Here is a 25,714-nt window from a genome sequence, read left to right on the forward strand (position 1 = left end):
TGCATGGATTCCGTTTTCTAATTAGCTTACTGTTACTTCCCAAAAGTACTTAAAGTCCCTCCTCTTACCTTTTTCTCTATCAAATGAGCAGTTGGTTTCTTACAGTTACTCATTTTCTTACTTCAAGTATTCCATAATGATGTCACAGTAATGAAATGCTTCCCTATCTCACTCTATGTTAAATTATCATGATTTCAGTATTACTATGTAATATTTTGACTGATTTTTTTTGACGTGGTTCTTAAAATTCATAGCAAAATATGTTTAATTCCCTTTCTTTGCGTAATGCTGTAATGGATATTCTCATCCATGTACGGTGCTGTGACTGAATCCTGGAGCCATTCTCTATTGAAATCAAGATAACATAACCTGCTTTCTTGTTTAATTTGGTACTGAAGATAAAATGCCGCTTTCTAAAACATAATTATTTCCCTGCTACTGTAAATGTACCAAGAATATAATTCATCCATGCATTTTGCCAATTAAGAGTAAACATGCTATAGGATTAAATTTATATAAAATGCTGTAGAATTAGTTTAAAGCGTAGAAAAATTGGTATGAGATGGAAACATACAAAGAGCCAACAAGTTCTCATTCACTAACTGCATAAATAAGTATTATTATTAATTTTAAGTGTTTAGATAAAAGCCTTCCATTTCAAACCTCACAATGGAGTTCACACAGTCCCATCTGCATTCTGATGATAATGCCCTTCATTTGAACAGTTCTTCACATTGTATCGAGTGTTCTGTCACCCATCTTCTCATTTATCACACTGGTAAAGGAGGTCTTCATGGCAGATATTCTTATCCCTGTTTTCTGAGTGAGCAATCAGAGAGAGGGCTGGGATGATGGATAGAATACACAGAAATTTCTAGAATCGGCAACCGGACCCTTGTTCTAGGCCTAAACCTTTGCTTCCTAAATACGTTGGCTCCTCTGAAATCAAACTCTTCTGAATTCAGTAAAAACAATTGTCATTTACATACTTGTTATTTGTCACTTAAGTTCTTACAAATGATGAGAGGTTGCTAGAAATGATGGCAGAATACAATTTAGACTTGCTCTCCCTACATGATCCTTTTTTCTGAAGGCTGAAAATTAAGCTGCCACAAACCCAAGGAAATGAATCCCTCTCATGCATGAACCCAGTGTGGCAGTAAGCAGAGTCTGTAGAGACCGTGTGTACATCTGTAGTCATTTCTATCAAGGGTGACAAAATTGTCCCTAAAGAGCCTTTCGAATGTTTCTTTGTGAACTTCTCAGCAGATTTCTGCCTGAAGTAGCAAAAATATGGGTCAAGCAAGAATTATGGAGTGAGCCAGAAAGAACTTTCTCTCTCCCCCCCGGGGTTTAGTTGCACGCTAGAAACCGTGAAAAGAAAGATTAGACAGATTGTGCCAGATAATCCTGATGCCTAAACAACTCTTTTGTATTTAGAAATCCCTGGAAATGATTTTGTTCCAAGCCAGTTGGTTTGACTGAACACAGGCTCCACCATTTTAGAAGGTGACAGCAACCAGAGAGGAGAGTTTAAAAAATAGTTATTTTTTTTAAACCATACTCAAACTGAATCAGATTGAAGCGTTCTTTAAACCTTAGTTGACATCCACTATTTTATATTGTAAGTGCATTTTGAAATTCCTGAGTTATTCTTGTTTGATACTAAGATTTTATGTGAATTTTAAAATTAGGAACAGTAACAGAGGCTGAGGAGAAATGTCCCTCCACCCTGGGAAATGAGATAAGAGCCATTGGAATGGGTTGGAGAGGATAGGAGAGCAGATGAACCATTGAATAAGTTGTGTGCAGGAATTATGATTAAGCATTCCTTGGAGTGGCCAAGTTGTAGGAGAAAAGCCTGAAGCTACTTCCACAGACCACTGCTGGAAACTCCACTTTCAATAAGGCTCATTTTCAGCACCTGTCACAGAAGAGTTTCATATCTGCAGGTTGTCGTGGTGAACTCTTACTAAGCCATCACTCTGTGGGAGCTGCTGTCTTGGGCAAGTGGTAGGGGGTGGCCGGGCTGGGAAGCGGGACGGGCACCGGGAGTAGAGGGTACTGTTGGTGACAAAGGGCGATAGGTAATCTGTGTCCCATTCTCTTCTGACTGGAAGTAGATGGTCACTTCTGGTCAGAAAGAATTTAGCGTTCTCTGTTTCTGGGAAGGAGAGGGTTCAAAAGGAAGTAAAGGAGAAATCAGAAGAGAAATCAAAGTGAGTTCATTTGGAGGTGAAGTCTTCCTGTCACGTATGTAAGAGGTTAATAAAAACAGATTTGCATTCCTCATTTCAATGTGTTCATGTAAAAATACAAACTTAAATAAAACTTTGGGTAGTTGAAAATGAAAAGAAAATTGAAACTGTAATGATCTGAACACAGTAAACATCCAACAAAGTCTGAGGGACTCAAATTGGATAATATCAGCTTTCAAAGTTCTGTGCCTGTTTTTCTGGGGACGAGGGTTTTCTTTGTTGTCTGTGAAGATCAAAATGCTCTTCTAAATTTTTTTTTAAGAGTTTCCATATTTTCTTAAGAATGATTACGCATTTTAAAATATTTCTTTAGTCATTTAACATTTATTGCCAGGAATATCTCTGCTATACATGCAAAGTCACAGAGAGTAAATGTATATAGCTCTGACCATGTGACACTGTCTCTTGTTTATCGATGTTTATTCACAAAGGTGAATCCACCGATCTACTATCATGGGTACTTTTGTTCTTTTCCAGTAATAGCTGTGGGTCTGCACCAAGCCATCCACATGTCTGGTTCACACTGGGGATTTATATGTTCATTTCATCTGACATGAATAACAAGACCAACTGGTCTACCCAAGTATCTGAGCTTGGCTTCAATATGGCTGCACCTTAGTCAAACGATCTAGCTATGGGCCTGTATAATTGGATGTGACCATGAAGACATGATCTAATTTTAACATGGCAAAGTCCCTTCAAATGCTGCTTATGATACAGTTTTAGCAAAGTTCAACTTAATTTTTAAAATGCAAATTATTTGGGCTTGAAGAAATTATTTTTTAAAAAGTTACTTTATCAAATTACCACCAGGGAGCAGGACCCTGAGGAAATGAGACAGGCAAGTAAATGCTGATGGAGGAAAGAAATGAGAAGCATGGAGCATGAGAAGGCTGATGGGGACACAGTGCGGGACCCTGGACAAAAGGCACAATATGAGCATGGGGCTGGGAATGTGATCGCTTGGGTAGGCGGGATCATGGACCTGGGGGAAACACTACCTAAGGAGAGGCAGACGAATGTCAAAGGCACCATCGGGCTACTTAACAGTATTGCCTAAGTCCAGATATCTAACTATCCATGAATTACTTGATTTTTTCCACTTTTCATCTGCATGTACTACATTATGTAAAACCGTGATAGTTCACCTATTCTGTGTTGTGCAAGATAATGGGAGGGGGTGGACAGACAGGGGGCTTAGTTGGTGGGATAGGATGAAAGGAACCTTCATGTGTACTGAGCCAGACTCTGAAAATATCCTTTTTTTCTTTTTCTTTTGTTACTGTGTTGAATGTATAAATATACAATTAATCGTTGAGGAGCCAAAAAAAAAAAAAATACTTACTGATTTTAAATGGAAACATATTATATCAGAAATGCAGAATTTTGATCGGGGTCTTTAGTTGTTTAGATATATGAATAGGAATAATGTAGACAGTCATAGCTTCATAGCTCAATATATTTTAAGATACTGTAAGATAACTGAAGATTTCCATGGAGATACTGAAGGCTAAAAATTAATTAATTAAATTGATAATTTGAACAGTAATCAAAATATTGATATTACAGATCAAACAAAAACAGATACATTTTTAAGAAGAAAATGCTTGATAAAAGGAGCATGGCACCCTTTTTTTAAACTTATAAGCAAAACAGTGAACTAAAATTTCTGCCATATTTGTTTTTAAAAGAGTACAGGAACAAAATCCACTTTTCCTCCTGAACACATTTCAGACTGAAAGCCACATTATCTGAAGTTCTATAGGTCACATTATAATTTTACCTGACTATATAAAATGAATTTGGCATCTATAGAAAAAGGTATTAAAAAATGGACTTTTTTTACTATATAATTGAAACTTCTCTCTATATGGATCTATTACATGCTTTTAGTTTATTATAGAGCATTCTCATTGCTGATGACATTTCATAAAGTAAATCACTGTTGAGTCACTATTTTGGCTTCATCCAACTATTAAGGTACCAGCAAATTAAAGACTTTATGTAGAGAAAACCCCTTTTTGGAAGAATGTGTGTTATTTTATGCCTGCCAAATATTATTTATTGTGGGTTTCTGCAAACCATAAGGTAGTTTTTAAAGCAAGAGTAGCACAGACAAGCATGACTTTTTGATACATATAATTTTTAGTTCAGACCTTCTACTTTGTAGAGTTATGAAGTTCTGGATGGAACAAATTCCAAAGCTAGAGAGGTTAATAAGAATAATATCAATAATAATAAATCTTTTTAAGAAAGCCTAACAGCTTGACATTTTTTACTACAAGTATAAAATTAAAAAATGAAAGGCACGATAGAATAATCCTGTATATAGTGGTTTAAGATGACTGTCAAAAAAAGCTGATGCTAATTGGGTTCTTCTATTTTCATAGTTAATACTTCATTTCTGTTATGGTAGATCTAGACCAGTAATTCTCAATGTGTGTCCTGGGGCACTTTTAGGGTTTACAAGATCAAATACAAGAATATTAAGTGTTATTTGCCTTTTTCCCTCTCATTCTTTTTCATGTACACTGGGGTTTTCCTACATTTACATGAGAAGTTATGACATCATTGCTTTGAATGCTAATGGAATATGTGCTTATCAATTGCTTATTCTACATTTTCTTCATTTTGAATATGATAAATATTGATAGATATAACTCACATAAAATAAAGTTCTTAGGGGAATGCAATATTTTTTAAGAATATAAAAGCGGTCTTGAGATCAAAATGCTTAAGAGCCATTGATCTATACGAATGCACAGTCATAATCTTTCCAGTAGCCAAAGACAGTGGGTAACTGGAGGTTTCTTCCCAGATCTAATTGTCATATTTGTCTCTAAATTTTCTATGCTTTTTTTTCTCTTATATTGTATTCCAGAATCCCTTCTTTCCTTTCTCATCTAATGTTAATTTATAATTGTTAAGATGGACAAATGACAGTCTTTCATTTAATATTTAAACTATTTTATTGGGCTTGATTTAGGTCAAATTATGAATGTATGTCCATATTTATTACTTACTACTTTCACAGTTTGACTGGTAAATTGCCTAATCAGCTTTAATCAAACTGCTCCCAACCTAAAATAGAGAGGGTGTATTATAAAGATAGAATACATTTTATTTGCATCCTTATCTTAAAGATAAGGCTGATTGGAAAAACAATTGTTATAAATAGTTTTCTTTTATCTTCTATTGTAGTATCTATATTACTGGTTTCATAGAGATCAAATTAATTTTGTTGGTGTAAGAAAAACTGAGGATCATCACACTGATTCAAATTTGAGAAAAAATTAAGTTTTTTAACCTCTTACCTAACTCTTGATTTTTAATTTTCAAGTAATAATTTAATGTGTTTTTAAGTAATTAAAGCTAGAAGGGAATTCTGAAAATATCATTTGTGGACAATATTATCTGAATTACATATATTAGTTGCTCATCATTTATTCATATTCATATATAATTTTTTTGAATGAATGTTATGTTCCAGAACCTCCTCAAAGAGTTAGTGACCCTGTAGTGAACAAAACAGATGAAAATAACCGTCCCTGGGAATCTCCCATCCTAGTAATATTTATTGAATAACCAGTTAGATATCTGGGAAGAATTAGGAAGAGCGGGAAAAGTGTAAGTTTTGCTCCACTGCGATTGAAAAAGAAAAAAATGCATAGTCATTGTCTTAAATTTATATGCAATCAAACATCCTCATGTTTAGAAATATCTGGAAATATAATTAATTATATTTTTATTTGTCCTGGCTTTGGTTCTTCCTAATAATCTTTACAGTCCCCTAGGATATAACTACCTATAGGAGGAGAGAAAGTATTTGAAAATGATCTATTTGGGGAAAGTAGAGAGATTAATGAGATTAACTAGAGAAGTGAGATCCCATAGGATGGGACATGCATTGATCAAATAATTGTCCAAACTCCTCTTAATTCTGTGGCCACTGACAACATTTGAATGATATGAAAAATAATAGTATTTGTTATAATGTTAGCCATATAAATCAGTCTGCTTTGGGCAAAATGTTTATATAAATCAAACTATTTGGATTCCATTTAAGGAGAACATCCTTGTTATCTACATGTTCTTGATCTAAGTTAGGAATTTCAGGATTATGTAAGAACATTTTTCAAAACATTATTTTTAAATTACTTTCCACTCAAACAATCCTGCATGTGTTGCAAGCAAACTGCAAGAGAGAGAATACTTGTTCAAAGTAGAATTAAATGAATATTGTAAAAGTAAGAGCTTCTCTTGAGAACTTAATTCAGATCTTGCATTTTTTCCAAATATGATTCTCCCTATTAATCTTTTAAAGATAAAAATCTTTATTGTGTTGTAACAATTATGTTAGCATATTTTAGCACAAAACCAAAACTTGGTACTTAATATAATTCTTTGTTGATTCTATCTCTTTGAACACAACTAGAATTATAGCCTAAATCTATTAAAGATAAAATGATTTTTTAAAATTTTCATTTATGATAGTATCTTAATCGAGCTTTTTTCCAATAGTTACTAGGAAATTTTCGTTTCCACTTAAATTGTATTCATTTTAGATATTTTAAATATTAAAATGTTGGTATTAGTTTATTTAGTAAACTTAAATATTAAACATTTAAATATTTTATTTACTTCTTTGAAAACTAGTTCTGAACCAAAAAGCTTAAAAAAGGGAGATGTACTTAAAAGACAACATTCTAGCAAAAATATAAGAACTATAGCATAATGAGCCATCACATATATTTATGTAAGAAAAAAATCCTCTCCACTATGTTATTAGTTTAATTTTACTCTCACTTCCAAACACCTCTTACACTAAAGTTATGTATTACTTCTGTTCCTGGAAGTTATCATTAATCCCATTATCTACAAAGCTAGAGAGTGTATGATAAGTGAGTATGGGAAATACCTGCAAATTACTGATAGCATTAGATAAAAACAGATTGAAATGATAATTGAAACATCTTGCAAATTCAGTCCCAAGGCCTATGTGGATGGAGAAGGAAGAGTGTGAACGAGACTAAGCTTTACTACCTTTCCTGGATTTTAGCAAATAACAGACCTCACACCTCTTTTCTCTCTGAGAGAAGCTACTATGTGAATATGGAGTATCTTAAGGGACATACTTTGATTTTTTATAAGGAAAAAAAGACATTGTGACATTCCATTTCTCATGGTTTGTTGTAACTTTGCGAGATTATATTCACCCGTAATTTGCCATTTTAAAGAAATGACGTAGAAGTCTGAGCTGTTTTTAATACTTTCATTTGTAAAAACTTGTAATTTGGAAGAATGTGGAAACTCCTACAAGTGGCTGTATTGAAAGTACCCATATGCCATTTTGGGGGGGGAGGGGCTGGTTTCTTTAGAATTTTTCCAAATCAGATGATGAATATCCTGAAGTAATATTAAAAAGTATTAAATTTCTAAAGTCCTTTTTCATTTTAATGCCCCTAAACTGTCATAGGGAACAGAGAAAATGTGATTGGACCTAATTCAAGGGAAAACTTACCAAATCATGCTGGTAACAATTGAACTTAGAACCTGACCTTTTCAGGTTCACATTCAAAGCAAATCAACAAAGGAGATAAAACTGCAAGATCTCATTAGTAAAAATAACAACCAGAAAAACAGCAATAAGAATAGAAGGATAGAGGGAAGGGCAGTGGGGAGAAAGTAGAAAAGGTCACCAAATAATGTCCAGCTAGGTTAAAGTTAAAGCTAGCAAAAGAAAAAAATATATATATGCATATATATATATATATATGCTATAAATACATAATATCTAAAGTAGTCATTTCAGTTCCATTATTAAGCTACCGAAATAAACAAAATCATTATTGACTGACTTATTTTTGATCTCTGAAGATAATATTAATACTGTATCCACCAAGTAATTTGGGAAATTATAGACTACCAACATTATAAATTATTCCTAAAATATTTGGATATATCTTTGAGCTGGACCAAGGATTTAAACCAGCGATAGAACATCACAGGCCGCAAGGCCGTGGTCCTGTATCCCAAGCCCGGAATTCTGAGGTAGGCAGAGACCTCACGATCTCACTTTGAGACAATTGGATGTGACAGAAAAGTGGATTAGCACTTTTTAGTTTTTCTTTTCTTTCTCTCCTTGATTAGTGTGTGACGCGGAACAAATCACTTAATCTTTCTAGGGCTTAGTTTTTCTATAGGCGAAATGATGGTTCTAGAGTTCTTGCCAGCTTTTAATTTCCATGGTTCCAAAATTATACAAAGTCTACAATTCTGTTCCACGGACTGTGAGCCTAATGCTGCCCTCGTGTGGTAGGTACAGTGATAGATGTGCATTTTTAAGTATGGTTGAGGGGGGAAAAAACCAACAGAGCCAACTAATTGAAGACAGATGTGCAGTCAAAAAGACACTACCAGGTTTAATTAAGGCTAGCCACAGTGGAGTAATAAAACAAAATGATGTCTAACTATTTCCCATCTGAAGAAAATGAAGAGGTCAAAAAATAATTTAAAACAGATTGAATTGCCTCACAGAAGGTAAAATGTGTTTACTTGAAATGCCCCCTCAATAATTGAGGACAGAAATGATTTAACACTCTAGGATTTATTCCTCTAGGGTACAGGAACCCTCTCTGCGGGAGTGGGCTTATCCCATCATATATTTATGAGATTACATTCTTTCTCCTCGTTGGTACTTGATAGTACAAATAGGAATTAAAAAAGAAAGAAGACACAAAAATGTAGGCTTCCAAAATGCATTTTATTATTAAGTAAACCTCGGTTCCTCATAAAAGAAACACTTCTCATGTGCAATACACAGGCACATGATATATTCAAGCATAATAGGTCCATGATCTCTGAAACTCTTATTTAAAGAGAATAAAGCAAAGGTAGAATAGTTTTAAATTACTAATTTGGAGGGCGCCTGGGTGGCTCAGTCGTTAAGCGTCTGCCTTCAGCTCAGGTCATGATCCCAGGGTCCTGGGATCGAGTCCCGCGTCGGGCTCCCTGCTCTGCGGGAAGCCTGCTTCTCCCTCTCCCACTCCCCCTGCTTGTGTTCCTGCTCTTGCTATGTCTCTCTCTGTCGAAGAAATGGATAAAATCTTTAAAAAAAAAAAAAATTACTAATTTGGAATCATGAGTCTGTTGAAAGTCATATTTAGTTTTAATGTTTTAAAATATTATTTTAAATATTATTATATTTATATTTAAATATATTAAATATAAACCAGAGTTCACCAGTTGTCTGTACATCCAGATTTGGAACCAGCACAAATACTAATGTCTGTAAGAACACCCTCTTGTTCTCCCATGGAATGTGACTGTACATATTATTTCTTACTATCATTCCAATTTAAATACATTTATAAAATATCCATGGTCTGTTAGTTTTTTAAATTCACAAAACTATGCACTCCCATGTTTAGTGTGTTATCATTAAATATTCCTTTCAATTAAACCGATTTTGGAGGGATTGGGAAAAAATAAAACACCTAGTTGAGTGATCACGTTTTTCTCTACCATATGACAGATTAAAGTTGCATCTCTGTTTTTAAAACTCCAAAAAAAAAAAAATTGCATTGCCCCAAGTTTCCTTGACAAAACATGGAGGAAAAAAAATAACCCTCCCACATCAAGTGCTGTTAATGAGAGATTTATGATTTGCATAATGCACACAGCCAGATGAAAAGTAAAATATCTACTTAATCATTCGGATGTTTGAGTTGTGTTGTTAAGGGAAAGAATTATTAATTTTATTATTATTTCATTAAATATGGCTTGAGCATAGTTCCAGGATAAGCTTTTGAGAAGGCTATGGTGGAGAAAACACAGGCTCGGCTTCCAAAAGCAACATGAATGTGACAACCACAGCCAAAGATAGAAAGTGGTCATTGCAGAAACAGACCTGTGATCTTGTGCTAGGAGAGTACGGATATAGAAGAGCTCGCTTCTGAGTGGAAAGATGAGGAAAATACACAGAGCAGGTGCAGTCGGAGCTGGGCCTTTACGGACAAGTACAATTTCGATATGAGAAAGTGACAGGTGCAGAGAAAGGCATGACAAAATCAGAAGAACGGGCCCAGCTACAGCTCAGGAGAAAAAAAAAAGCCAAACCAAAGGGAGCCAGTGTGAGCGGTCTAAGTGGGCTTCCGTGAAAAGTGTATAAAGGAGAATGACAGGAGATACATTTGGAAAGAAGCAGATGGTTAAGGACTTTGAGAGGCAAAGTAAAGAATGTGACCAAAATCATGAGATGCCTTGCAATTACTTTGAGATCTAGCCTTGGATATCAAGTTGTAAAAGCACTTTATTCATTAACGTGTTGGAGATAATGCAGGTTTAGCTCAGTGTAAGAGAATTGACACGTTCTTATTTGGAGACTGTTTCAAGAGAAAAAAATTAGTAAATATACGCATTGTTTCAAGCATCTGATAAAGAACTCTTAAAATACTTGGGTTTTTAGTCCCAGTTTATCAAAACCTCTGCATTTCTGTATGTTTAATTGCATTTTATGCTATGTAGCTATAGCCCAGTAAAAAGCAAAGGTCTCTTCTACATTTTTAGTTGAATTCATTTTTAGAAACTACCGGACATCAGGCTCTCTTTACCCTACACTTCCATACCAGATTAGGAAAAAAAAAAAATATCAAGCACCAGATGTTTTGGTAAGATGATGGCAAACATCTCCATTTATGTGAATTGTTCACCTAACTTCTAACTGCCCGAAGTTTCTTTAGACTCAAATTTAACATATAATTTTGTTTTCCAAATATGTTAGGTAGACTTAGACTTATTCCAATATATGTATATGTTCTCTAGATTTGGTTTTCTTTCTTTTTATGTTTCTTATAAACTATTATTTGTTTGCATTTAAATTGACAGCACTTGTATAGACTTTCCAAATGAGATTTCTATTCACCTAGACAAGATGAAAAGCTCTCCTTAAATTTATTTCTACCCCTGTTCCTTCCTTCTTGTTATATTGTTTTACATTCTGCACACATCTCAGATTTCCCAGAAGAGAAATAGAACTAGAAATTGCATCAGGTAAAATCAAAGTTCAGATAGAAAAGATTGAATATTTTGAAATTTAAATAAGACAGCTCTGCTACAATAGCTATTTTGGTGCATTGCGAGATGGATCTTGGTTGAAAATTGTTTTAATCTAGTAAAAATAAGTTGATTTAAAAATTAGCATATAGGTTTGTTTTTGAAAGTAGTATATTGAGATTTTCCAGTTGATGGTATTAAAGTGTTTCATTCAATATCATACTAAAAAATATTAACAATATTGTTGATTGGATTACATAATGCCAATCAAAAAATGTGGCAGCGTTCCTTTATTTACAACCAGTTGACTAATCTGACTCATTATGTGTTTGATTATACAGTTTAATTTATTTACAAATGTTCATAATTTATATCATAGTCATATATGATAGTCATTTATATTTTTTAAGTTATCCTTTTAAAAAGTCCTTAAGTTAGCACTAACTACACCATCTGGGTTTCTCCTACATAGAAAATATCAAACATTATAACTATCGTTCTGTCTCCTCAAATCTACTCGGGGTTGCTAGTAATTGATCGGTGACCGGTTATTTAACAATATTCAAGCCTTTTTCTAAATAGCTAGTCCCAACTTACAGATACCTGCTGTTATTTCCCAACATTTCTTCCTTATTTCTCTATTCTGAGAAAGTGATCTTGCTATCACTAGAATAGATATTATAACAAGTCCTGGTGGCTTTAGAGAATCTGTTGTCCCAAAAAGGAAAAAGTGGAGAAGTGGGGAAAAACCAAAACTTTTGTGAGACTTGATCCCGATTACCCTGATGGTGGATTTCCTGTCCTCAAGTGGTTTCCCTCACAATGTCTGTAGTTTTCCCTTCATTTGGATGTACAGGTTTTATTAAAATTCCACCAGATTAAGAGTCATTGTGTTTGTATACATCTCTTTAAGGAAAATGTAGATATCTTAGTGTCATTCAATGATTATCAATGATTCGCCCGCAGTGTGAATCTATCCAACTGCTTAAGAAACTCCTGATTGAACACAGGTGTTTTTATAGAAGAGAGAGACTCGAAGTATTTTTGTATCCTAGAACATGTCTAGAATTGGAAAGAAAATTGAAGCAAATTTATTATCAGGGGCTAGGTATGCTCAAAGGCACTAGGGAGCAGTGATTGACAGGAAAACCTTGCAGAAGAGGTTGGGGGTATAACAAATAAAATCACAAGATGAGGAAGAGAAAGTAACTGAGCTCCTGCTTTATCTCTTTATCTCACTCCTCATGGTCACAATCTTATGAGTTGAAGTATGCATACTGAACCCATTATCTTCAAATGCAAAAGCTGAGACTGTTTAGATTTACTCTAGAATGAGCTAGGATTCCAAATCCTGTCAGTATGATCAAAGCTCATGCCTTTGAATTCTGACCCTGTGGCAGAAAACATAATAATAATTTTTAAAATTTGCCTAGAGAAGCTTCTCTCCACAAAAAGAAGAGGAAACACTTGCCTTCTCTTCTGTTTTTTGCATCAAATGTTCCCCCCAAATCTCCTCTGATCTAGAACTCCACTAACAATATTAGTACTGTATTCCTACTGCATGAAACAACACAAAATTACAATGTTTCCATGGGAATATGGATTGCTTTATCCAAAAGAATCAAACTTAAGGAATTATTGAAACAAGTCCCAATCATAGATGAAGAAATGCCAAAGGGGAAGCAAAGATCTTCAAATTTAAAAACTTGCTGGAGATAGTTGTTACATACAAACAAGCACAGAATTCTTCAATCACTTCTTGAAACCATCTGTTCTACTTTACATCTTCACTTCTCAGGAGAAAAACAGATTATCGGTTAATATGGAGAATAATTAAGAAATTTTCCCTTATCCCACTATTTCTCTCTACCCAAGTCTTTCTAAACTCCTTTCTCCATGAAATAGCCCAAATTCATATTTGTTTGTCCTTATTGTAATACTGTACAAATAAACCACAGAGAGAACCAGTAATAATGATAATAGTAATAGACTGGTTATATACTATTTAACTCAGTCTAAAAATCTGATGATTTAACCCTAGAAACAATTGTGTTCTTTTTTTTTTTTTTTTTTTACCTCTATGTCCAATAAAAATAACCAAGCCCTTAGTGTTACCACAGCACCTTATTGGTTAAGGAAAAGAAAATGACAGGCAGATTAAGACATGTGGAGTTCTTGCTAGAGCTGTTTCATTATCCATGTACATGAAGAAAACGTAGAATGATGCCTTTGGAGATCAATGGGAGTTTCATTGATTGACTGTGGTGTTGACTCTTCCCACACCATGCAGCGAAGCCTGCCAATCACCGGCCTGCAGAAAGTTCCGTGTCCACCGGCTCCTCCGGCAGCGGGTATAGCGTGGACAGTGAAGGAAGCAGCAACACTGCAGGGGAGACCAATCTATTTCCTATTCCACGGATGTAAGTGTGGGGGGTTTTCTTTTTCTTTTTCTTTTTTTCCCACTACAAAGTTATAACATGAGTAAGCTTTGCTTAACACTTAATAGGAAATAACTAGATAATTATCCAGTTCTGACTCATTGTCCCTGAAGCAATTCAACTGTGTATGCCTCCATAGAAAATAGACTGTTCGGGAAAGATTGGGTTAATTTAGCCAGTTCTAAGGATGAACGCTGGTCACTTCCAGGACTATTTAATCAGTGCAATCTGTATTTAATAGAAAAACTGCTACAATAATAACTAAATGAAGTTCAGCAGCAGTAGTCCCTTGATGCGGTAATCACATAATGATCAAACACAAATATTATTGGTGTTTGAGATAAACTTAGATTAATTTACTTTGAATCAGGAGAGATTTAAACATATTTAAAGAGCTCATATATCGTTTTTGAAATAGATAACACATTGGGCTCCTCATAGAGGCTTTTCAGTAATCTTTCCACAATTAAAAAGGAAGATTTTGAAGTGTTTCCATATTTTCCACAACAAATATCAAGTAATACAGGGTCCCCAGTACATAATCTTAGAATAAAGTTCATTGGTAATATGTTAAGCCTCAAGAAAATAATATTGCGGATCGAATGCAAAACGAAAGCAGATTGTGTTTAGGATGTGTTAGAATGGGCTTAGCCATGTTGGTGGCAAAAGTTAGCAGCATCCAAGATACATATGTTGGTTATGTCTGTTCCAGTATCGAAATCTAGACTTTCCAACCTTTCCTTCTCCTCCCAAGGAACTAGTTTTCCAGGTTTTGAAAAACGTCATTGGACCATCCATCTCCAGGATCTAGGTCAGGGCGAATCTAGCCTTGCAAGGTCTTGAGCTAATTTGGCCTTTGCATTTTTAAATATTTGGGGGCAAAAAAAATACCAGAAGAACCGCATTTTGTGAGACATAAAAATTATATGAAACTGAAATTTCAGTGTCCATAAAAGAAGTTTTATTGGAAGCCACACCCACTTGCTTATGTGTTGCCTAATGTTACTTCTGCCCTATAGGGGCAGACCTGAGTACAGGACCATTCAAACCGTCTCCTATCTGGCTCCCTACGGAGTTTGCAGACCCCTGATCTGGGCTCTTCTTAAAGGATCTTCTTCATTTTCTCCAGTGTTGAGTGAAGCCATTTCTGGGAGTGGAATTCTATTTCTCTTTGTTTTAGTGTCAAGGTTTTTATAAATCTTTCCTTCTATCGTCCAGAATACTCCCAATATTTATATAATGGCTCAGATTACAAAAGCAAAATAATGGGGAAAAGGGGTTTGTACAGTGAAAAATGTATTTATATTTTATGATTTTCAAGTTATATTTTTCCTACTTAAATTGTTACATTATTGGATCACCTGCCCATCTTTTTCTTTTCTTAAGACTTAGGCTATGGATTCAATAGTTATTTATATTTAATTAGTTCTCTTTTATTGGACACTACTTCTAAAAGGAGTCTGATGTCATTACTCCTCTTTCTCTGATGATCTTCTATGAAGAGAATTTGAGCAAATTCATTACATTTCTCTCTCTAGACTGTGAATATCATATGAGTTTGTGATTTTTTTAACCACACATCACTTAATATCCTTCCAATTTATCCATACCTTTCAAATAATTTAACACTGATGATAAAGATACAACTTCCAGAGAAAAAGCACTTTATTTCCTCAATATCTGAATATCTGAAGTAGAACTAGATTATGTATTTTTTACATACATACCACATTCCAATTTTGTTTTTCCCATTTTCCTCAAAACCTTTCAAAACTGCCTCGGACACACCATTGTTTTGTCATCTGAGCACAAAGAAAATTCTCTTTTCTAAAGCAGTATTTGGTATTTCTTTTATATGCCCTTTTGTGTCTAACACAATTATTGCTTAGGCTAACATAAGAGTTCAATAACTGTTTGGTGATTGATTAACAAATATAAATTACAAACTGTGTAGTCCACATGTTCTGAGCTGAAGGTTATCTCCCGGGAATTCAGAAAAATTGCATCCTTCACATAACCCACAGTCTAGTTTCCTTCGTATTTTATTTAGCTTCACGATGCTGCAGAAGTACCTGTAAGATCTTAGAAATGCCTCTCATACACATTTTCCCTGTGCACCTAACGTTAAAATCAGTTTTCATTAGAAACAAAGACTGCAGCTGAATATCAGATACCATTAAAATTCGAAACCTAGGATGTGAGATCAAATAAAAAATTACCCAAATTTTACTATTACTAAAAATTATAATTATTTTGTTAAAATTTGACATATATAGAAGAGTAATTTTTCAGTACTCTCATCTGTTAGATGAACACTCCTAAAATGATTTTCCTTTTCATCTGAGTTTGACTCAGTAACAAGACGTTTGGTTCCCTCTGTTAGTATTGCTCACGGTAAGATTGCTACTGAGTTATGAAGATTTTCTCTCGTCTGATCGGAACAGAGCAAATTTTTTTTAAATTTATCATCTACTTGTATTGAATCTCATTGAAGCAATTACACAAATTGAAGTTCCTTTTATTGCTTAATCAAGAATTTTTTGGCACATATTCAGATGCAGACTGTATCTATATGTATATAAGTATATATATGATTTCTAACATTTTTTCATGTCCTTCACACTTGATAAAAATTTGTGTTTAAACCTTTGACCTAGAATTGTCATAATGGAACAATGTAATGGGTTTCAAGATAAAACTAATTTCTAAGTTTATATCTATTCCTCTTTCATTATGTGCAGAACCATCTCTATAGAATGGTAGGATCTTTAGAGCAGTTTTCAAGTGAGATGTAATTGGATTCTTAAGAAAGAAATACGATCACATTCTCAACAAATTCAGCAAACCAAATATTTTTGTGAAAGTAAGAATTAATTGCGAGCAAATCCTGCTGTGTTAGAATTATTGTCTAAAAAGTATAGTATCGAGGAGTTCTTTTGTACAAACACCCTTTTTAAAACTTAGGTGTTTTTATTTCATCGTTTAAGAACATCTTATATAAGTATGTATAAAGGCAATTCCAAAATCTTTTCTATGCCACGTAGCTTTTTCTCTTACTGAAAAAATAAGAAGTAGCCTATAGTGTTTGGGCTGTTACATTGTCAATATTCTGAACACACAGTGCTCAGAGTATCATGAATTCTTCATCAATTTGGCCTTCCAGAAAGTTCGAGGCCGAAACTAAAAGAGTAGTAGACTCTGGCTGAATTCTAAAGCCGAAATTGTGTGCATACCTACCTATTAATATTTTCTATTTATTGAATTTTATGATGTGTCAGGCACTGTGTTAAGTACTGTTTTCCACATGATTTTGTCCTACCCAAAAGCTAGCTAGTGTTACTATCTTTTTATTACAAAAGGAGAGATAGATTCACCAGATTAAGTAGATTTGCCTTAGATTACACATAACATGAAATAGTGAAGCCAGGGGCAGAGACCAGGAGGTCTGACTTCAAAAGCTAACACGCTATGCACAGTTGAAAACAGCGACAGGATCTGAAAGTCACTAAGTGAAATAAAAATCTGTGTTATTACAATATTATTCTTGCAAGTTATTTAATTCAACATTTCCCTTCTCACCAAAGGGTCTGTACAAGTCATCATAACAAAACATAAAGATATAAAAACTTCTTCTCACTTCTTGAGTTAAAAATGGAGTGTATGGTGATTAACATAACATAATAATAATTTTTAAAATGCAAAAAAAAATAAAAATAAAAAAACAACAACACCCCAATTCTCAAAAAAATTTGATAATTTCATGATAGTCTGATCTTTGATAAATGAGTCAATAAATAAGACACTGAATTTTGAGGTATTATGCTCAGACTAAGTAAGAATAAGAAACAAGCCCCTATTTTAAAATTAACATGATACAGAGTGATTTATTGTGTTTAGACTTGCCATTCAAGTAATTTATTTCAGGTCTGAATATATAATGTCATTCTATTTTTTGGGAACTTGGTCTTCTCATTTGCATTTAGGAGAGCATAACTAAATATATAACCTTTTATTTTCTTTTGAAACAGAGGGAAGATGGGGCAGAATGGGCAAGAACCTGTAAAACAGCCAGGAGTAGGAGTGGGACTAGCAGACCCGGAAGGTAAGTTAAAATTTACAGTACTGGATTTTGGCTGAATCTACATGTTACACTACAAGTGTTTGATTTGTTTCTCTTTGAATATAAATGCAAATTTCTACATGCTAATGGCAACACCCTGGGAAGTACAGCACCATTGTGTTACCTAGTAGATTAGAATTATTTTGTAATTTCATTTAACGATTTCCCAATTTCTTGATTTATATTTAACATTTAAGTACTTAGGGGTACCAAAAAGTTAAACAAGAAAGAAGAGTGAGAAGGATGACAGGAGAGAGAATCAGAAGACTTTCTCAGTAAAAAACAAATATTTTGTTGAGATTTTTAAAAATTTTTGTTAAAATACCATGCAAATAGAAAATAAATCATGAAACATCACTTAAAATGGAAAATCTTAAAATTTTGTTAAAATACCATGCAAATAGAAAATAAATCATGAGGGGCGCCTGGGTGGCTCAGTCGTTAAGCGTCTGCCTTCGGCTCAGGTCATGGTCCCAGGGTCCTGGGATCGAGCCCCGCATCGGGCTCCCTCCTCGGCGGGAAGCCTGCTTCTCCCTCTCCCTTTCCCCCTGCTTGTGTTCCCTCTCTCGCTGTGTCTCTCTCTGTCAAATAAATAAAATCTTAAAAAAAAAAAAAAATAAAAGAAATCATGAAACATCACTTAAAATGGAAAATCTTAAATGTATGGAGCTCAGAAGAAACTAATGGTATAAAAATCATTTTATAGGAAAAAAATGACTAAAGTAACTTCTAAAGTGAAAACCCAGTTTGAACTTAAATTTGGTTTTGTTAAACAAATGGTAAATGTATTACAAAATGCAAGAAAGTCTTTAACTTCAGCAGACACATATTCAGTATCTGTAAGGTGCGCAATGACTAGCTTATCTGTCATAATATTGTGATAAGATCTGACAGCACTGTTATCCCCCTTGGAATGCACAACCTCTCAGTAATTTCAACTATCTTAATTACTTTATACTATTCTAAGTACTTTTCGTGTATTATCTCATTTAATTCTTAAAATTACCTATAAAGGTAAATAATACCATATACCAGTTTTACATGAGAAGAAACTGAGGTGCAAATATCACACAAGATAAGAGCAAGTAACTTGAACCCAAGCAAATGATGCCAAATCACCTGCTATGAAAAAGAATGATTAATGGCACAGTAACACAAAGACACTAGATGAAGAAATAGGAAACCCAGATTTGGATTTCAAATCTGGTCCTGGGGGCGCCTGGGTGGCTCAGTCGTTAAGCGCCTGCCTTCGGCTCGGGTCATGATCCCAGGGTCCTGGGATCGAGTCCCGCATCGGGCTCCCTGCTCCGTGGGAAGCCTGCTTCTCCCTCTGCCACTCCCCCTGCTTGTGTTCCCTCTCTTGCTGTGTCTCTCTCTGTCAAATAAATAAATAAAGTCTTTAAAAAAAAAAAAATCTGGTCCTGTTACCTAACTGGTGAGCTGATCTGTCTTCAGAAACCTCATCTGGCAAATGCTGGATGCTAATGATGCCAAGGTTCCTTGTGGATTAGTAGATACCACATTCTTCTGATTCAACTAAAAGTTTTTCTTTAGATTCATTCAAAGACTGTGTTTTCTTTATCTGCTGCCTTTTTCCCCAGGGTTCCACCTTCAATCTACCAACCATTTTACACACCCTCTCTCTGCATAAACTCAGCAATTCTCATCTGTATGTTGATTAGTTCCAAATTTACCCTCCAAACTCCCTGGAATTCAGCCTCCAGTAGTTCATGTCTGTCAGGCGTCCAACCAAGAAAATGGAAACCACTCTGAATATTTAAAATAGAGGAAGCTGATGGCTGGCAATGATTATATACTCATGGTATCCCTGAGAAACTGAGCAGGTGGCAGTGAAATAGCAGAACTTGTGAGGTGGCAGAAGGAAGTGACTGTCCTGAGAGCTGAAACCAGGGCAAGCCTGAATTGCGGGGAGCAGGAGACAAGGAAGAGAAACAATAAATGCTAGAAATACATCTGGAGATAGACGAGGATGGGGAGAAATACCCTGGTTACTTCCTTCTTCCCATTGTCCAATCTCTGTCAATGCCTGATCAATCCCGCTGGAAGCCAACTGCCAGGGGAGCCTAGGAAGCAGCCAAGGGGACAGCTACCCTGATAGGAGAGCAGAGGGAAGCCGGAGAACGAACCCAAGGGCCCAGAGGTGTAGGGCCAGTGCTACATTTTGCCTCGAGATCCCATAGATGAATCAGATTACATGTGTCCTGAACTTAATTCACCCTCTTTCAGATTTTGCATCCTTCTCCTCCTATGCTCTTCTACCACTAGCCAGATCTGCTCCTGTCTGCTCCTCTCTGCACTACAATGTGCATATTTTGTTATCATTGTTCTTTGACTTGAATTTACCTGTTTTTATGCCTGTCTCCTCCATTAAGTTGAACATTTAGACTAGAGCTATGGTTTAGTCATCCTGGTGGCCCAGCACTTAGCAGAAAGCCTTACCCATAGAGTCGCTTCCAGAATGTTTGTTGAACTTCTATATGCCATCCATCAGGGACTTTGGTTAATATTGAATCGGATCTTTTCAGGCAGCAAGAGCACGGGGGTGGGGGGGGCAGAAATCGGATGGGGAGACGAACCATGAGAGACTATGGACTCTGAAAAACAAACTGAGGGTTCTAGAGGGGAGGGGTGTGGGCGGATGGGTTAGCCTGGTGATGGGTATTAAAGGGCACGTACTGCATGGAGCACTGGGTGTTATACACAAACAATGAATCATGGAACACTACATCAAAAACTAATGATGTAATGTATGGTGATTAACGTAACATAAAAAAAAGCACAGTACAATATTCCATTGATTATTTTCTCTTGTAATTTCTCTCATGGTTTTTAAATCATTTCCTTTGAATACATAAAGCTTTTCATGTTTTTGGTTTAAAAAAAGAAGAATGTTTGTTGAGTGAATGAATAAATGATATAATAATATATGAAAAAAATGCCCACTGATTTTCATATGACTTTAGAATTCAGGTAATTAGAGAAGCAATTCATGTGTACTTTTTTCAAAGTTGAATTACTTAATTTTACTTTTAATTTTAAAGTTTATAAATTATTTTATTATAAATGTTAATAACTGTCAATGAATAAAAATTGTTCATCCTAATACTGCCTTTCCCATCAGTCCCACAAGAAGGAGCCAATCATAAGCTATTTTATATTTTACTTAAACTTATGAGTCAATATATTTATATTTTAGTGAACTGACTCTTATCAATAGTTAATCTCAGATTAGTTATTGAGCAGAGAGGGCTGGAGGTTGAGGATGGGGATAAGATGGAATACATAATCTAATGTGAGTCATTTATAGTTATGTGCCCTTTTAGTAACAATATTTTGGATAGATTGTTTTTGACTGAGCTACTTCTGAAATTTGGACAATAAGCAAATTTATAATTTACATATCTATATGAAGTTGGGCATGAAGATGTCCAACTATAAGAGATATATAAGAGATTGCTAATAATATGGAGAAGAAATCTGTAATAAGTATTTAACCTTACAAACAATTTTAAATTTAAAAGAATACATAGAGGGGCGCCTGGGTGGCTCATTCAGTTAAGGGTCTGACTCTTGGTTTCCACTCAAGTCATGAACTCAGGGTCATGAAATCGAGCCCTATGTCAGGTTACGCGTTCAGTGGGGAGTCTGCTTGAGATTCTCTCTATCCCTCTGCCCCTCCCCCCACCCCATGCGCATGCTCTCTCTCTCTCTCTCAAAATAAATAACTCTTTAAAAAAAAAGAATACATAGAGAGTGGGGAGAAAATTATTAAACTATACAGGAATTTAATTACTCTAAGCAGATAAGAAGAAAACGTACAAGATTTTGCTTTGTCCCCATAGAAATATAGAATCAACTCTGTGCTGTAATTCAGGTATATTTATGATATACATTTTATTTTGAGCGATCCAGAGGATTGCTTTCATTTCCTTTTGTTGTCAGTCAACATGTATAGCCAATTTGTGGGAGAACAACAAACAAACAAACAAACAAAACAGAGTTATTTCAGTTTAGTTTTAGACCTAATATTTAGTTTCTTGACTGGATTTTTTCTCCTTTAAATTCTTCATCAGGACACCAGAAAAATTGTCACTTAGTAAGATTTTCTTGAGTGTTCTACTACCCCTTGAGTCTTTCATATTACCCATTTAAGCACTTTGTTTTATGCACACCTTGGTCCACTCTAAGGAAAACTGATCTACATAGATATGCATACTTTAAATCAGAGTATATCATAGATTTTAAGTAATCACCTTTGGACAGTTTGTTTTTACAACATTTTTATTCTTGTTTTGGAATTACAGTGTACAGAATACAAAAAGTCATGTTTTATGGCGTTGAAATTTTATGTGGAGCATGTTACAGATATTTTTTTAATGCTAGTCATGTCCTTGTTCTACTTACTGAGTAAATCTATTTATTCTGCATTCTGATTTTTTAAAAAATCATTTTCAACTTAGTCATTTTCTCCAATAATGTTGCATCTTCCCTATCGCAGTTGCTCATAAATTTTAATCTCATGCTGATTAATCTCATGCTCAGTGGATCAGAATATGAGATCAACCAAAGGTTCTAGAGTTCCAACCTAAGTTGTAGCAAAAAAATGGTAATACTCCTGTGGACTGTCTCTGCTAATGACTGGTTGAACTTTCACAATTTAAATAAGTGCACAACGTAAAGTGCAAATAAACACGGTGTTTGACACATGATTAACATCCCTTACATTGTAGCTGTAATTAAATTAAAAGTTAATATAAGGGCACCCGGGTGGCTCAGTCGGTTCAGCGTATGACTTCGGCTCAGGTCATGATCCCGGGGTCCTGGGATGGAGCCCTGCGTCGGGCTCCCTGCTCAGCAGGGAGTCTGCTTGTCCTTCTCCAGACACCCACCCCGCCCCACCCCACCTGACTCCACCCCCGGCTCCTGCTCCTTCTAGCTCTCTCTCAGATGAATAAGTAAATAAAATCTTTTTTAAAAATAAATAAAATAAATACAAGTGAATATAAAAGAGGGCCATTTGGATTTCATCCAAGAGTGATATTAGTGAAGACTGACAAAATATCATGCACTATTCGGAAGAGATATGCAAGACCACTCCTCTTAAAAATTTAGATCAAATCAATTAGCCTTCCCAATTGTAATGACAAGTGTTTTCCCAATTTACATTAAAACCCTCTAATATCCTTAATAGATGATCCGGCTCTTTCCTAAATTGTTTTAACTAGATATATTTAAGAGTGTTATTGTTTGTTGGTGGGCATCCATGTATATTACATAGAGTGCCTGGCTTCACCCATTTATTCTCCTAAACCAGGGGTTCACAAGCTTTAGCAGCAGGCATTAAGAATCACACTTTGCGTGAGGTTTAATTTGCCTGGCTGCATGTATTTAAAAAACAAATAACCCTAATACATCATTTATTTTCTTAATTTAATCACTCAGTTTCCATTTTCAATGGGCCAGAACAAATAAACCTCTACCATTATAGAAATATGCTCAACTCAACCCGCAAATGTTTTCAAATAATTGAGTCTGTGAAAGCACATCACCAATAATGCTAACCCAAGGAGGCGGGGGCCAAGGGGTAGGACAGAGAACAAGATTCGATTCAACATCTTACTGAAAGTGGGGTTTTTTTGGTTGTTGTTGAAAAAGCATAACAATTTATGTAGAAACAATGAAAGTCTATGATGACCGCAACAATCTCATTTTAACTGGCACCCCAAGTCTGTTGTATACACATATACATTCTTTACATAGCTCCAGTGGTGATTAGTATGAGTGCCTTTAAGGTGAATGAACATGTTTTACAAAGTCCATGAAACAAGTGCAGAACAGTAATGACTTCCTGCATTAAACCAATAAAAATCGAGGCCTCAGGGTTGGAGTCTCTATCTTGTTATCCTGTTCTGAGAAACATTTTTTTAAAAGATTTTTTCTATTTTCTTTTTTTTTTAACATTCATTCAATTTTCCCTCTTTCCATGACCAGCTGGGTTGTTTAAATATTAGCCCGCAAAAAGGGAAATACAACACACTCTGAAAGGCCCTCAGTTAGAACATAATAACAGCTGTTTTAAGGGCATCCCAGAGGTTCTCAGCAAATACTTATGGAGTACCTGTTGTGACCAGCCCTGGGATAAGCCCTGGGCTGCAGTGTGGAATGTGACTTAGTCCTTGCCCTTCTGAGCTCCTAGTAGAGTTCCCCCAGCTCAGATAATAGTTATAATCTTGATCCTGAAGAAAAATTCATTTCACCCACTAGACATTTATTTCCATTTCTTCAGGCTCTCTTTCTAATTAGACTAAGGAAATTTCAAATTAAATATGAAATGTCTTTTTTTTTTGTCTTTTGTATATCACTTCTTTTATTATTCTGGAATTTTCTGATTCTGTTCATTTTACTGATGTCACGAATAATCTTTCAAGGAGTTAATTAATCTTATTATTGAAGTATAGTTGACATTCAGTGTTATATCAGTTTCAAGTGTACATCACCATGATTTGACAATTCTATACATTACTCAGCGCTCACCATGATCTGTAGTCACTGCCTGTATCAAATAATGTTATTACACTATTAGTAACTATATTCCCTAATGCTATGCTTTTCATTGCTGTGACTTATTTATTTTATAACTACAAGTTTGTATCTCTTACTCAAGGACTTAATTTTTAAATAAAAAGTTATCTTTATTTAAGTTCAGTTTTATTGAAGATGATGATGGACAAGATTTATTTACAATATATTTATCGTTGTAGATGTTTTGTTAAAATCATTAAGAAAATGTGATGTTATTTGATTTTTATCTCAATGCTGAGGTCAGGATGTGATCAAGGGAACTGTGGTTAGTGGATTATTCTGTATCATCTGATTACTTACACAAATTGTGCTTAAAAATTGACCAACATATGCACATTATATTATAAAACTGTTTTCAGTGGATTGAATATGTTTGCTTTTCTGTGAGCTTCTTGACCTGACTTTGCTAATACATCTCCTTTGCTTTTGTATATCTATAGTTGATCAGAGCTAAATAGTATATCTATTATGTGCAAGACATTGTGTTCAAAATTTGGATGCTACAGAGATCAATTCAATACATATGCTGATCCGAGAGGGCTTATGATCTAGGATGTTCTATCTCATAATCGACCAGCGAGCAAGCGCGCATCCTCAGTCAATGGGTAGAGCCAAAGCATTCATAGTGGCTGGAGACTGCCATACCTGCTGTTAAATATTTTATTAACTTTAATAAGTATAATGCAAAGAAGAATTGTGATAATGATTCATAAATTCGAGAGCAAATTATGTGCTTTAGGATTTGGGCATTGGAAAGCGTTGCTAAATCCGTGGGAGTCCGGGGGCATGATTCTGTGGAAGAGGTTACAGGTGCTTTGAAAGATGGACCAGATCTAAATAGGTTGCAATGAGAGAGGCAAATTCCCGGCTTCAGGAACACGGTGAAGAAAGATGCAAATGGAAGAAAGGATACGAGATATGTAAGGGGGAAAGCAATTCAGTGAAACTGGAGCAAAGGGTGTGAATGGAGAGCAGAGAAACTGGAAATTTGTACACAGGTTGGATAGGGAAGTTCATGCTTCTGTGAACACTGGGAAGTATTAAATGTTAGTGAGGAATTTAGACAGTATCAACACGTACAATATTGAATCTTTCTGTGGAAGAAAAAGGTAGACCTCCTTTTACATTCAAATCATCTTTTTTTTTTTCTTCTTTTTATTTTTTTTATTTTTTTTATTCTTATGTTAATCACCATACATTACATCATTAGTTTTAGATGAAGTGTTCCATGATTCATTGTT

At 34.9% G+C, this 25,714-nt stretch overlaps 1 protein-coding gene across 1 annotated transcript in view; it reads left to right on the forward strand.

Moving 5' to 3' along the window:
• Positions 1–25,714, forward strand: part of PCLO (piccolo presynaptic cytomatrix protein) — a 346,987-nt gene that overhangs the window by 298,968 nt on the left and 22,305 nt on the right. The window contains exons 22-23 of the mRNA XM_081800627.1: positions 13,603–13,732; positions 17,779–17,852. Of these exons, the coding sequence (XP_081656753.1) occupies positions 13,603–13,732; positions 17,779–17,852 (204 nt within the window). The remainder of the gene's footprint in view (positions 1–13,602; positions 13,733–17,778; positions 17,853–25,714) is intronic.

The sequence above is a fragment of the Leptonychotes weddellii genome, chromosome 12, assembly GCF_054177405.1.
Source record: "Leptonychotes weddellii isolate Sample4059 chromosome 12, ASM5417740v2, whole genome shotgun sequence".
NCBI lineage: Eukaryota > Metazoa > Chordata > Mammalia > Carnivora > Phocidae > Leptonychotes > Leptonychotes weddellii.